The sequence below is a fragment of the Corythoichthys intestinalis genome, chromosome 8 (assembly GCF_030265065.1).
Source record: "Corythoichthys intestinalis isolate RoL2023-P3 chromosome 8, ASM3026506v1, whole genome shotgun sequence".
Classification (NCBI taxonomy): domain Eukaryota; kingdom Metazoa; phylum Chordata; class Actinopteri; order Syngnathiformes; family Syngnathidae; genus Corythoichthys; species Corythoichthys intestinalis.
In genome coordinates this window covers 50,111,409-50,125,346 of record NC_080402.1, presented here as the reverse complement: position 1 = coordinate 50,125,346, position 13,938 = coordinate 50,111,409, and the positions used below count along the sequence as shown (strand labels likewise).

The 13,938-nt window shown below is 39.4% G+C and overlaps 2 protein-coding genes across 5 annotated transcripts in view; one reads left to right on the top strand and one right to left on the bottom strand.

The window, feature by feature from the left end:
• Positions 1-543, top strand: part of LOC130920272 (sodium channel and clathrin linker 1-like) — a 75,477-nt gene extending 74,934 nt beyond the window's left edge. For all 4 annotated transcript variants that reach the window (XR_009064130.1, XM_057843362.1, XM_057843363.1 and 1 more), the window contains one exon: positions 92-543. The gene's annotated coding sequence lies outside the window, so the exon portion shown is untranslated. The remainder of the gene's footprint in view (positions 1-91) is intronic.
• Positions 1-13,938, bottom strand: part of zmp:0000001082 (integrin alpha-D) — a 74,716-nt gene that overhangs the window by 43,841 nt on the left and 16,937 nt on the right. Inside the window, exons 4-8 of the mRNA XM_057843359.1 lie at positions 12,084-12,166; positions 11,197-11,311; positions 10,982-11,112; positions 7,086-7,228; positions 55-211 (exon numbers count right to left, since the gene is read on the bottom strand). Of these exons, the coding sequence (XP_057699342.1) occupies positions 55-211; positions 7,086-7,228; positions 10,982-11,112; positions 11,197-11,311; positions 12,084-12,166 (629 nt within the window). The remainder of the gene's footprint in view (positions 1-54; positions 212-7,085; positions 7,229-10,981; positions 11,113-11,196; positions 11,312-12,083; positions 12,167-13,938) is intronic.

Here is a 13,938-nt window from a genome sequence, read left to right as displayed (position 1 = left end):
GAGCAAGAAATGTTTTACCTTGTTTTAAGTAATAAACAAAATTAACTTTCTCACCCCAATGACAAATCGAATGATGTTTTTTTCATTATAGGTCCTGAGAATCATATTTGCGTCTTCATCGCTGTCACTCGGATCTCCATCTGTGATCAGGACTAGAACTTTTGTAGCATTGGATGAAGCGCCAGCTGTTTTATTCTGGAAGAGGTTTTTCCTGTAAAAAAACAAAACAAAAAGGTAACCTCCCAGTTTAAATGGATTAGATGGACGTCTACCTCAGTGGAATTTTTACAGTTGGAGGCACTGGCCCCTCTTCTAATAACCCCTGAAGTTCCCCTGTTCCCATTTTAGCGCAAGCATGGAAATGGGTGAATCCTTCTTTTCTGAAGTGAGACAGAACGTTGTTTCCAGAGTAGGCCTGAACGATATACAGTGCTGCTCGAAAGTTTGTGAACCCCACAGCGATGGTCAGATTTTTTGTAAAAATAACCTTATTAAATGTTAAGTTATACCCAAATCCACAATACTGACATTCCAAATAATGGACTGAAACAAAAGAAATAGTTATATTGTCATTCTTTATTTAACAAAAGTGGTTGATTTAAGAAAAACTCAGATATCATGTGTGCAAAAGTATGTGAACCCCTTCAGTTAATAGGATATTGCGCCTCCTTTTGCAGAGATTACCTCAACCAAACGGTTTCTGTAGTGACTAATCAGCCTCTCACATCTACTTTGGGGGATTTTTGCCCATTCTTCCTTGCAGAACGCAGTCAGTTGAGAGAGGTTTGATGGGCGTCTGGCATGAACTGCTCGCTTCAGGTCCCGCCACAGCATTTCAATGGGATTTAGGTCAGGACTTTGACTGGGCCAGTCCAGAACACGAATCTTCTTCTTTTTCAGCCGTTCCTTGGTTGTATTGCTGGAATGCTTTGGATCATTATCATGTTGCATGATCCACCTTCTGCCAAGCTTTAACTTCAAAACAGATGGCGTCAGGTTATGTTCTAGGATTTGACAATATTCCTCAGAATTCATGATTCCCTGGACTATGTGGAGTTGTCCAGGTCCTGAGGATGAAAAGCAAGCCCAGATCTTGACATTCCCACCTCCATGCTTCACTGTTGGGAGAAGGTTCTTTTGGTGGTATGCAGTGTTGACTTTTCGCCAGACATGGCGGTTTTGGTTGTGACCAAACAGTTCAATTTTGCACCTACATCAGTTGATGAAAACTCTTTTTAATTTAGTCTCGACAACACAACTGTTAAAAAAACAAAAAAAAACTACTGAATTGATTGATTAGGAAATCAGGTTGAAATAATAGAAAATTCCAAAATGTTGAGGGGGTTCACAAACTTTTGAGCAGCACTGTATATCGTTTGAACACGGTCATCGTATTGTGCAGATGCACACTACTCGCATCACAAGGATGTGCGATATTTTATTTTTTTGAACATGCAAACTTGTTTTTCTGCTTCAATCTCGTACAGGACCACAAGTGCCCCCACCCCCACTTCCCCCTGCTAAGCAGTGCGACCAAACTGTTTTTCTTTATCACTAGTGCAGCTGGCGTTTGGTACTTAAGATAAACGACGATTGACACGTTTGTAGCATTGATCTGGTCAGAGAAGACTGGTAGCTGTATGATCAAAGGCACAAATGTGTTGATCATCGTTAAACTTGCAGCCCAGTCTAAAGTGTGCTATGTAAACACATTCATTGTGTAAGTGAGAGGCTGTTCTCGGCAACGTGAGTGAATTTGAGTGGACTCACTCAATGAAGCATTTAATAAAGACAAGCATTTTTCTACGTCTTTCTTGTTTAAAAAAAAAAAAATAATTCACATGATGAAGACGGCGTGTGTAAGTTTTCTGCAGGTTCCTGCCACATCCCCCAAAAAAGCGTGCATGGATTAAACACTATAAATTGTCCGTAGGTGTGAGTGTGTGCGTGAATGGTTGTGTGTCTATATGTGTTCTATGACTGGCGGACAACCAGTTCAGGGCCGCCACTGATGTGCACATAGACAACAGGTAGTGCTCAAGCACTAGCCCTTGCCCTCTTAACCGAGCAAGAGCCCTTATCAAGATTAAGTCATGATCATTATTATGTTAGTAATGCGTGTGGTCCCAAACGCCGAAGCCATAATAACTGTAAGAGCTCCCTCTGTCCTCTAAATGTGGAAACACAGGCCCTCCTAAGGAGCAGCACAGTACAATAGCTTGTGTCCGCGCCCTCTCCTCACCCCCACCTGCAGCCCCTAAGCAGAGGTAACACATAATGTGTATGTGTGTGCCCCCTAAACCTCAGTTGCTTAACTATTTGTCCCATGAAGTAACCTTTGTTCCCAGTCCTACCTGTAAACAAGCTAGGCTAGCCGCTCGCCATAAATCAATGAATAGATGTAACATGACGACCAGCACACAATTAGTGTCAGGAGGAAAAATTTAATCTACAGTGGGGCAAATAAGTATTTAGTCAACCACTAATTGTGCAAGTTCTCCCACTTGAAAAGATTAGAGAGGCCTGTAATTGTCAACATGGGTAAACCTCAACCATGAGAGACTGAATGTGGAAAAAAACTGAAAACCACATTGTTTGATTTTTAAAGAATTTATTTTCAAATCATAATGGAAAATAAGTATTTGGTCAATACCAAAAGTTCATCTCAATACTTTGTTATGTACCCTTTGTTGGCAATAACGGAGGCCAAACGTTTTCTGTAACTCTTCACAGCTTTCCACACACTGTTGCTGGTATTTTGGCCCATTCCTCCATGCAGATCTCGTCTAGAGCAGTGATGTTTTGGGGCTGTCGTTGGGCAACACAGACTTTCAACTCCCTCCACAGATTTTCTATGGAGTTGAGATCTGGAGACTGGCTAAGCCATTCCAGGACCTTGAAATGCTTCTTATGAAGCCACTCCTTTGTTGCCCTGGCTGTGTGTTTGGGATCATTCTCATGCTGAAAGACCCAGCCATGTCTCATCTTCAATGCCCTTGCTGATGGAAGGAGATTTTCACTCAAAATCTCTCGATACATGGCCCCATTCATTCTTCCCTTTACACAGATCAGTCGTCCTGGTCCCTTTGCAGAAAAACAGCCCCAAAGCATGATGTTTCCACCCCCATGCTTCCTAGTGGGTATGGTGTTCTTCGAATGCAATTAGGTATTCTTTCTCCTCCAAACACGAGAATCTGTGTTTCTACCACAAAGTTCTATTTTGGTTTGATCTGACCATAACACATTCAGTAGCCTTTGTTACTGTGGTCCCAGCTCACTGTCGGTCATTCACTAGGTCCCCCCATGTGGTTCTGGGATTTTTGCTCACCGTTCTTGTTATCATTTTGACGCCATGGGGTGAGAGCTTGCATAGAGCCCCAGATCGAGGGAGATTATCAGTGGTCTTGTATCTCTTCCATTTTATAATAATTGCTCCCACAGTTGATTTCTTTACACCAAGCGTTTTACCTATTGCAGATTCAGTCTTCCCAGCCTGGCGCAGGTCTACAATTTTGTCTCTGGTGTCCTTCGACAGCTCGTTGGTCTTGGCCGTGTGACTGACTGAGGTTGTGGACAGGTGTCTTTTACCCCGATAATGAGTTAAAACAGGTGCCATTAATACAGGTAACGAGTGGAGCCTCGTTAGACCTCGTTAGAAGAAGTTAGACCTCTTTGACAGCCAGAAATCTAGCTTGTTTGTAGGTGACCAAATGCTTATTTTCCACTGTAATTTGTAAATAAATTCCTTTAAAATCAAACAATGTGATTTTCAGTTTTTTTTCCCACATTCTCTCTTATGGTTGAGGTTTACCCATGTTGAGAATTACAGGCCTCTCTAATCATTTCAAATAGGAGAACTTGCACAATGGCGTACCGCACGCATGCTATTTTTAGACCGTGACGTCGCATTGTAAAGCGGAAGTAAAGCCGAAGTGGGACATTATAGACCCGCCCTCGCATAGCAACAACGTAATTTGTGCTACTTTTCGCCGGTAATCTTTCAAAAACGAACATGCCGATCACGCATTGCTTTTTTGAAACTTGTAGAAACGACTCTTGACATTACGACACATGAAGAATGTTTTCTTCATACGTTTCCGGAAACCAAAAACTCGGGAGGAAATATGTGAAGACCGAATCAACTTGGGCGGACTTTAACACCAGCTCGGTGAATCCATTCACATTCCATATGCAGTAAACATTTGTTGGGTTGTCATGGTCTTTCAGAGGACAAAGAGGTAAGCCATTTTTATATTTTTAACTTTTTTTTTTAGCGTAACGTTGTGCCGTACTGCTTCTGTCTGACAATGAATGACCTGAAAAGAATTACAATGGTATCTGACTGCCACTGTTACCGTTTCTGTTATATATATAAAAAAACAGTCAGAGACGTAGGACAACCAGAGGATATATAAGAAAGAAAGGGCTGATTTTTAAAGGATAGCTTGTTGAAACAGGAGAATGTCATTGTCAGTCGCGTCGATAAAAAAGCTAAGGCTATGCATAGGTCGGGTCGTTTTTTTTTCTCGTCTTTTTCAGCCTTCGATACTCAAGCCATCTCTTTAACTGAACATTTTTATGTTCTTCCACATCTTTGCCAATGAATTTTGCACCAGGCACATCTCCTTCGTGCACGATTTCCATTCATTTCCTATTAGGGACAAACGGTGGCTTGTCCCTACTTAGCAACAGTAGCTAATGTCATGAATATTAATAAGCGGAAGTGACGTGTTGCTTGCAGTACGCCATTGGTGGTTGACTAAATACTTATTTTCCCCACTGTATATTGTGACAAAATATTGCCATCCAGTGTATTTGTTGAGCTAAACGATTGAAGCGCTTTTCTTTTTGTGAACTTTATTTTTCTTTAGAGATAGGAATATTCTTTTTGTTGTGCTTTCACTAAATGATACTTATGTTTGTTGTGAAGGAGTTGCTGAAGCTTATGCCAATAAACGGCGCGGTCCAATGAACGCCTGTGTCCACTCGCCTTTCTCTGCCTCTTCCCTCTTAATGTGCAAAAACATTATCAAACACATCATTGTAATCTGTTTGAGGCAATGCATGAGCGGGTCATTCCGCGCATGCGTTAAATGCATCAAATATTTTAACATGATCAATTTTAAAAAATTAATTACCGCCCGTTAACGTGATAGATTTGACAGCACTACAAATTATATTAACATACAGAAGAAATACAAACTTGTTCATCATCAATTAACTATAAAGGGGTAATCGTTAGTTCACTACATTTCTTACAGTTTAATTAACGTTAACAGTGGAAAACGTACAGGAGCATATTTCTCTCAACGCCGCTTCCTCCTTCACTTCAAGAAATTCACACAGATTAATGTTACGATAACTCTGATGCAGGTCGGACTTTCAGTATCAAAATTAGTGGTGTGCCCCCCACCTCCAAAACATTGACATCTTTTTACATTACTTACAGTGGCTGCTGCTGGCGGAAATTTTTTTAAAATATCCCTCGTCTTCAAAGGGGGCGGAGGAGGCGGCATGTTGTATTTCTTACAGGCCGCGTGCGTTTAAGGGGAAAAAAATGGACTGGCACATTCAGCAAGTGAAAAAGGGTCAATTTAAGTCTGTACATAATGAAAGTACAGTAATTCACTTAAAATGGTCGGGTCAATTCTATCCTTACAACATATGTGAAGACAATCTAAATGACCTATGTAACTGAAGCCATTAAATAATGTATATAGGATTGCTTAAAAGTTGGTGGGGACAATTTCATCATCCTGAAAAGATGGTAGTGTTATGTCCCTACCATCCCTATGCACACCTACGCCCTTGCCTGACCCCCATTCACCCAATCTGTTTGGTCTTATTAATGTCCCGTTCCCAGCAAAAAGTGTACATGTAGGTTATGCTGTTATATCGTCTCTACCAATATTGAGACCAAACCTACGCCCTTGCTTCACACACCACTGGAAACAGAAATGTTGTTGAACCCATCTGCAGGCGACCGGGAGATGGATTTTTGATTTATTGATGATTTTACGACACTGCGGGTGTGCGCTGGTCTTCACAGGAAACGCAGTCTTCTTAAAGGCAAAACACTACCGCGTTTGTCCACTGGCGTCGCTAAAATCGACCAGAACTAAAAAGCTACCAAGTGTTTCTTTAAGAGCCACATCAGATGTGTGTTATCGTCATTGGCACTGAAAGAGTTTTTTTTTTTTTTTTTTAAATGAGCAAAAACTGTTTTTAATTTTTTATTTATTTGTGTATTTTCTGTTTATTGTTTTGAAAATGAGCAAATTGTCAATATTCCTTTTTTTAATAAAGAACAACAGTATTCTCTTATTTATGTAGTCCTTATTCGAACTTAAAAAATTCGATGCACATGATTTACTTTTAACGAGCAACACAAGCTGCATGTTTGCCCCCTGGGATCAACAGCTTCTCTACTAGGTGAAATAAACCTGTTAGTATACCACAATGTAAGGCTGCAGCTATCGAATATTTTAGTAGTCGATTAATCGATGGACTAGTTAGTTCGAATAATCGAGTAATCGGATAAGGAACATGAAAAATTAAAATACCTGAGCTGAGCCTCAAACGGAATAAGTTTATTTTAAAAAATTAGGATCTATATAAAACAAAAGAACAATTGGCTAACTTGCATAGAAAGTCCGCTAACTTAAATGCTACAAAATGCTAAAGTTTTTTTTACAATGCTCTAAACAAATGGTTCAGACACATATTCCCACAAAAAAACGGCTAAATATACCTATAAACTAAATTACGAATGCATTAAAAAACATTAGCTCAAACAAAAGCTTAACTTACGTTGGTCTTAACAGGGAGCAGTTGGATTCAGCCATGTGAAAAGAGGCAGACCAGAGGGCAGTGTATCCAGCCTAATCAATAAAACTAAATGCAAACACTTTCGAAATAAACCATTCAAACGCCACTTTAATTAAACAAATACTCGAGGCAACAAAATATAATTGGAAAATTTTTTTTCTAATCGAATACTCGAGTTAATCGATTAATAGTTGCAGCACTACCACAATGTATTGTAGATTTTGTTGAACAATGCAATGAATCTCTGAATAACTTACCATACAAATTCCAGGGCTTGGTGGGTGTTTGTGAGGTTCGTCAGATGAATTTCATCTTCAAGTTTTCGAAGAGCCGTTCCATTTTGATAATCAGTAAAATCAAACACTGTCCTGTATTTTGATGCGAATTGAACAGCTGCAAACTGAAAAAACACCATGCATGTTTAAATGGTTTAAATGCTTAAAAACGTGTAAATACTAGAGTTGCACCGATACCAATACGGCACTAATAAGCGTGTCGCGCTGACACATCACTGCATTTTGTGCGCTGCATAGATTTTCTTGTGCACGGAATGTGAAAGCAGTGCATGATTGCGCACGCGCGCAGCTTAGAAGGAACATTGGTGACAAGCAGGCCCGTAGTGGCCAATCGGGAGGATTGGGACAAATCCCGGTGGGCTGGCCGGCCAAGAGGGTTTTACATAATTTGTGACAGTGAGTATTACTTATACTACTGGCCAAAAGTATTGGCATCCCTGTAATTCTCTCAGATAATGCTCAATTTCTCCCAGTAAAATGATTGCAATTACAAAAGCTTTGTAAGTAGGAATATTTTTTTTTTTTTTTTGCTTGCAATTAAAAAACACGAAAGACAATGTGAAAAAAATTGGATCATTATAATTTTACACAAAACTCCAAAAATGGGCTGGACAAAAGTATTGGCACCCTCAGCCCAAACTTGGTAGCACAACCTTTAGACAAAATAACTGCAAACTACCGCTTCCGGTATTCATCAATGAGATTCTTACAATGCTCTGCTGGAATTTTAGCCCATTCTTCTTTGGCCAATTGCTCCAAATCTCTGAGATTTGAAGGGTGACTTCGCCATACTGCCATTTTCAGATCTCTTCAAAGGTGTTCTATGGGATTAAGATCTGGACTCATTGCTGGCCACTTTAGAAGTCTCCAGTGCTTTCGCTCAAACCATTTTCTTGTGCTTTTTGAAGTGTGTTTTGGGTCATTGTCCTGCTGGAAGACCCATGACCTTTGAGGGAGACCCAGCTTTCTCACACTGGGCCCTACATTATGCTGCAAAATTTGTTGGTAGTCTTCAGACTTCCTAATGTCATGCACACGGTCAAGCAATCCAATGCCAGAGGCAGCAAAGCAACCCCAAAACATCAGGGAACTTACACTATGGTTGAATGTGGGGACCGTGTTCTTTTTCATCATGGCCTCTTTTTTTTTTTCCCCTGTAAACTCTACGTTGATGCCTTTTCCCAAAAAGCTCTAGTTTTGTCTCATCTGACCAGAGAACATTCTTCCAAAACGTTTTTGGTGTTCTCAGGTAAGTTTTGGCAAACTCCAGCCTGGCTTTTTTATGTCTCTGGGTCAGAAGTGGGGTCTTCCTGGATATCCAACCATAGAGTCCCTTTTCATTGAGGCACCGACGGATAGTACGGGTTGACACCGTTGTACGCTCGGACTGTTAGTCGAGATTCTTTATCCACCATCCGTACAATGTTTTGTTGAAATCTCTCGTCAATTTTCCTTTTCCGTCCACATTTAGGGAGCTTGACCACAGTAACTTGGGTTTTACACTTATTGATGACACTGGGCACAGTAGACACAGGAACATTCAGGTCGATGGAGATGGACTTGTAGCCTTGATGCCCATGCATCCTCACAATTTTGCTTCTCAAGCCCTCAGACAGTTCTTTGGTCTTCTTTCTTCTCTCCATGCTCAATGTGGTAAGGACACAGGACTGAGGTTGAGTCAACTTTAATCCATTTTAACTGGCTGCAAGTGTGATGTGCCACAGGTAAGTAACAGGTGCTGTTAATTACACAAGTTTTCTTTTGTGTTTTTTCATTGCAAGCAAAATAAATGAAGATATTACTACCAAAGCATTTGTAGTTGCAATCATTTTCTGGGAGGTATTGAGCATTATCTGACAGAATTGCAGGGGTGCCCATACTTTTGGCCAGCAATGTATATTTTTTCGGTTTCGGATCGGGACTCTTATCGGCAGATTCTCAAAATCGAGTGACTCGGACTCTGGTGCAAAAACATACGATCGGGATAACCATAATTTAAATAATATAAAGTGGGCCGGTCTGACGCGTGAATTTCCTGGGCTGAAAATGAGTCCCACTCCGGCCCTGGAGACGTTTCTTTTTTTTCAGCGGCGTGTGTAGCTGGCGGCCATTATCGGGAGGGTGACCATTGGTTGAAAACTATATCTCGAAAAGTACATATTTAGCAGCATTAAAAAGTTAGCTTGCAGTACTCTCTGATACAGATGACGTCATATTTGTGTCGTATTGGTGCCAGTTTATCATATCAGTGCAACACTACCTAAAAACATTAATCAAGGTGTATGATGGTAACACTTCAAGTTTGGAATATATTCATCCACTTGACTGTCGAGCTTTTATTGATTAATTGGAAAACTTTAACTAATTTCCTGACATTTACAGCAACAGACATCATATCAGTTTGAAGTGGGATGGCTGGCATTGAATGATCATGTTTCAGTGCCATTGATGTCCAATCCATAAGCGGAGTTTAAGGGGGGGCCAGCGCCCCCCCCCCCCCGGTGGCCGAAAAGTGTCATTGCATGTAATTGACTTTCCTATACATGTATAAAAATTGTAAAGCATTAAAGCAAACAACAAAAATGAACAAAAAAAAGAAATTTATAATGGGTCAAAATTATTTTTTGAACAGATCATGTGATTAGCACCTTAGATGGTCATTTGCTTCGTATATATATATATATATATATATATATATATTTTTTTTTTTTTTTTTTTTTTAATTAGGGGAGGGCAATTTTATTTTTCAAATGATTTTTTTCTTTGTTTGAAAATATTTTTTGGTAATTGAAGCAACTTTTGGGGGGATTGAATGATTTAGACAGAATTGTCCTACCTATAATATGGCCCAAAAACAAAAAGGATTGCTAAAATCAAAGAAAACCTTTTTAATTAAAAATTAAGTGTTGCAAATATATGCAAATATTTTAGTCTCAAATACTTTTTCGCATTCAAAAACTTTTCTATGATTGAAATTTTTCTTTTTTTTGATTGAAGTGATTTTTCGTTCGAAAATATATATATATATTTTTTTTGTTTGAAGCAACTTATTTTTTGATTGAATAATAAAGACTCAAATGTCCTAGCCAAAATGTGGCCCAAACGCAAAACAACATTACTTCAATCAAAAAAGGTGCTTCAATCAAAAAAAAAAAAAATTAATAAATTTCAATAGAAACAAAAATTCAAAGAAAATTAGGTTTCAAATGCATTTTTTTGAATTTCAAATTTATTTTTGCATTCAAACACTTTTTTTTTTGGATCCAATAATAAAGACATAAATCTACCTCCATATGGCCCCACTCAAGGGATACAATTTTTGACTGGGGTAACTACATTGGCACGACACCGGCGGATGTACCATATTCAGTGGATGACGATCTTGGCGAAAAGTACAGCTGTCCTAGGCAGCCTGATTTAGAATTCAACTCAAGAATTATGGGAAACAAAAAAACGCTCATTTCCAACTTATTATTATATATATTCTTGTAAGTTAATTTTATTGCTGACACTCCGTTTTGGGTTCATCAACATGTTGTGCCAAGTCAAACTCCGCCTATAGTCTAATTCATTGGGACTGAGAGGGACTGGCCACAATCAGTGGCAGCCAATGTTAATTTGGGAAATAACATTAAAGATGATTTGACAATAAGTTTATTGATCTGTTTCCTTTGTATTAGCATCGGAAGTGGAAACTTGACAAGGTTTCGGTGTGATCAATTTAAAAATTGGCAAATTTTGAAACCAACTCTGGTTCGTCTGTCACTGTCAATGCCAGCGAATGAGTCTCCAGAAGAGTGTGTTTGACTTTGTAAGTTCCACTGTATCCACCACAACTCCTGTAATTTGCCACTGACCTTGATAGATGTGTTTTTGAGTCTGTTCATTATATCTTGTATGAAATCTTTATTTTTCTTAAAGTCGTCCTCATCCATGCTTGACGAACCATCAAAGAGGAAAACGAGGTCTACAGTCTTCTTTTTGCATTCTACGAGCAGATTATATTCATTGGCCAGAAGAAAAAAATTACTGGTTATATTTCAATCAGACTTCATCATTTAATATCATTTACCTTGAAAAAAGGGTTTGAAAGAGGAGATTTCCTGAAGATCCTCCGTCACATTGTAACACACGCTGTTCAGGTAGGAGTTGTCATAACATTGGTGAGCAAAATAGGGGCTGCAAACCTTCAATGCAAGATGGGTTACAGGTTAGATCCAAAATGTAGGATTTTACCAAATGCGCTTAGATTTTAGTTCCATAGAAAACATTTGTTTGCTACGTAAACAAACATGAAGACAAAATTGCTACGTGCGCTCGATTATTTGCAGAGACACTGGTCTACATGTCTACACCTAGCAGGGTTTTTGAAAACCGAGGATCCTGCCCTAATACGTCAGGGGAAAAAAACCATCCACACAAGCACGTTTGTAGAAAAAAAAGCTTCCACAGCCAACCGCATCTATTCATTTTAAAGTACATGTACTGTATAACAATGCGCGAAAAATATTTGTCCATAATCTCGTCCTTCACATGTGTTCTTCAATATGAAGCGCTGCATGAGTTTGTAAATAAATGGAAGCAAAAAAAGCACCTGTGTAATTTACTCCAAATGTAAACATTGGTCTCATATTTGACATAGGGACAAAGTTTTTCACAGTCAGTGATGTTTCCACAGTTAACTCTTATCAGTTATCAGTGTCCACATGATGATGCCACAAACGCAGAATTCTCACATCTTCACTTTGGACGGTGTTTTTAAGAACCTTAGTTTAAATGTGAGTGTGGATGATAGGCCAAACTTTAGAAAAAGTTATTTTTGCCAAATACCCTGCTACGTGTAGACATGGCCACAGGAAAGTCTGAAATCATGTATGATGACTAGGTTTTAATTCACCCTTTCATGCACAAATGATTTTTTTTTTGGGGGGGGGGGGCAGTATTTTCTGGTATCCTTACAGTGAATTGGGAATGTATTAGGTCTTCTGCTATGGACAGTCCAAGGTGTTTGACTCCCATTCCTTTGTCTTCCAATGAGTGTCCTGTAACATCAACATCATTATTACTTTCCCTAAGTGCACAAGTGTGAAAGTGATATACATCATTAGCAGGTTTACACTAAAAATGAAATTATTTCATCTCCAAAAGGGGTGCTGCAAAAAAAGGGGTTTGGGATCCACTATTCTAAACATACAAACTGAAATGTGACACTGTTGGAGTATTTACTCTTATCATAAGATTTTTTTGTCCACTTTACTAGTATTTCAACTGTTGTAGTTAGGGGTGTTAAAAAAAAAACTTTGTATCGATCCTTACATGTGTGTTTTGCAATATTTAGAATTCCGCATTCAGGCAGGTTTGGACTAAAGCAGGTTTGCACTAAAAAAGATAAAATGTTCTACTGTATAATAAAAGCCAAATGTTGTTCAAACATAAAAAAAAAACTTTTTTTTAATGCTGAATGAGGTTTCAGGAATAAATTGATATAAATGCACTTATGTCCATTTTGATTTTGTTTTTTTCTAAAGCGATATAGAAATATCTCTATTATCGTCTTCAAGTGTAGCATCGGGATTAATTGAATCGATTCGTGACCTGTTAATCGTGATGCGAATCGTATCGCCAGATACAGTATGAGGCAATACACAATCCTAGTTGTTGTATATTGAAGAAATAGTATCTTTTCTCGTATTTATTGTTTGACTGTTTGTATTACTGTAACGTACCCAATATAAAAAAATAGCATTTATATCATAGTTTAAGGAAACAAGCAGAATATATTTGACATAGGGCATAAGAGATACATGATGCCTTCTGCGTCATGCAGCCGACTGAGCAAGATTGACGCTGACTACCAGGTGATAGGCAAGACATCTACAAGCCCAAGTATGCAACACCAAATCCCGCAATCAGCTCTTCAAGACATCAAGAACAAACAGTGGGACGTCCTGTACTACCACAACACCCAATAACAAAAAGAACTCAGAATTTTGATAGCTCAGCGCCTCTCAGAGGGTGAGGCGTGCCGAACCTCCCACTTCAGTTGCCTCATTAACCATGACCCAGCAACGGTGACACACGAACTTGACAGGCCAAATCTGTAACCGAAGAAGACCCAAACACAACCTTCTTTCTGCCCAAAGCCCGCCACACGAGAGCCTTCAAAAAGACTGAATGTTCAACTAATCGTTGTCATTTTTCTCGGGAATCTTTTGTTGACTTGTGATATGGGGATCCTGGAACCAGTATGCCTCCTCGCCTGGGTCTGTTGCTGTTTTTCCTTGCCGTTTGATCGCTGTCGACATGAATAAATTGTCAATTTGTGTTTCGAAGACATTTTCCAGCTTTCAAAATTGAGTCAGTACAAGGGGTCAAGACTAAGGTGAACGCGCAGAGTTTGGCCTTTTGGCCAGGTTGTCGTAGTCTCGCCGGCCCGGGTCGTTGCGGTTCGGCTGGCGTGATTCCGGCAATCTGGATAATGGTTCAGATTCCTTCAACATCAAACGACTGTAAAGAGTACTTGTGTGTAACCAGTCTGATGGCGTAGCACTTCCTTACAACCCTTCAACTGGGGTTTGAACCAATGCTGTCAATTATCCAACACTGTGGAGTTTCGGCTGCTAGTACGCTATTTTAAGTTCTCAGGGAGTAATGTTTTCCTAACCTTCTACAAGCACAGCACAGTTTGCTACCAAAATCTTCCATTAGAGTAGTGTCTACGTTAGCCACTGGCTGCCACTGACGATGCTCGACGTCTCATTTATTTTGACTGGATTGGACGTCTTACGCCGTCAATGGCACTGAAACCAGAGCA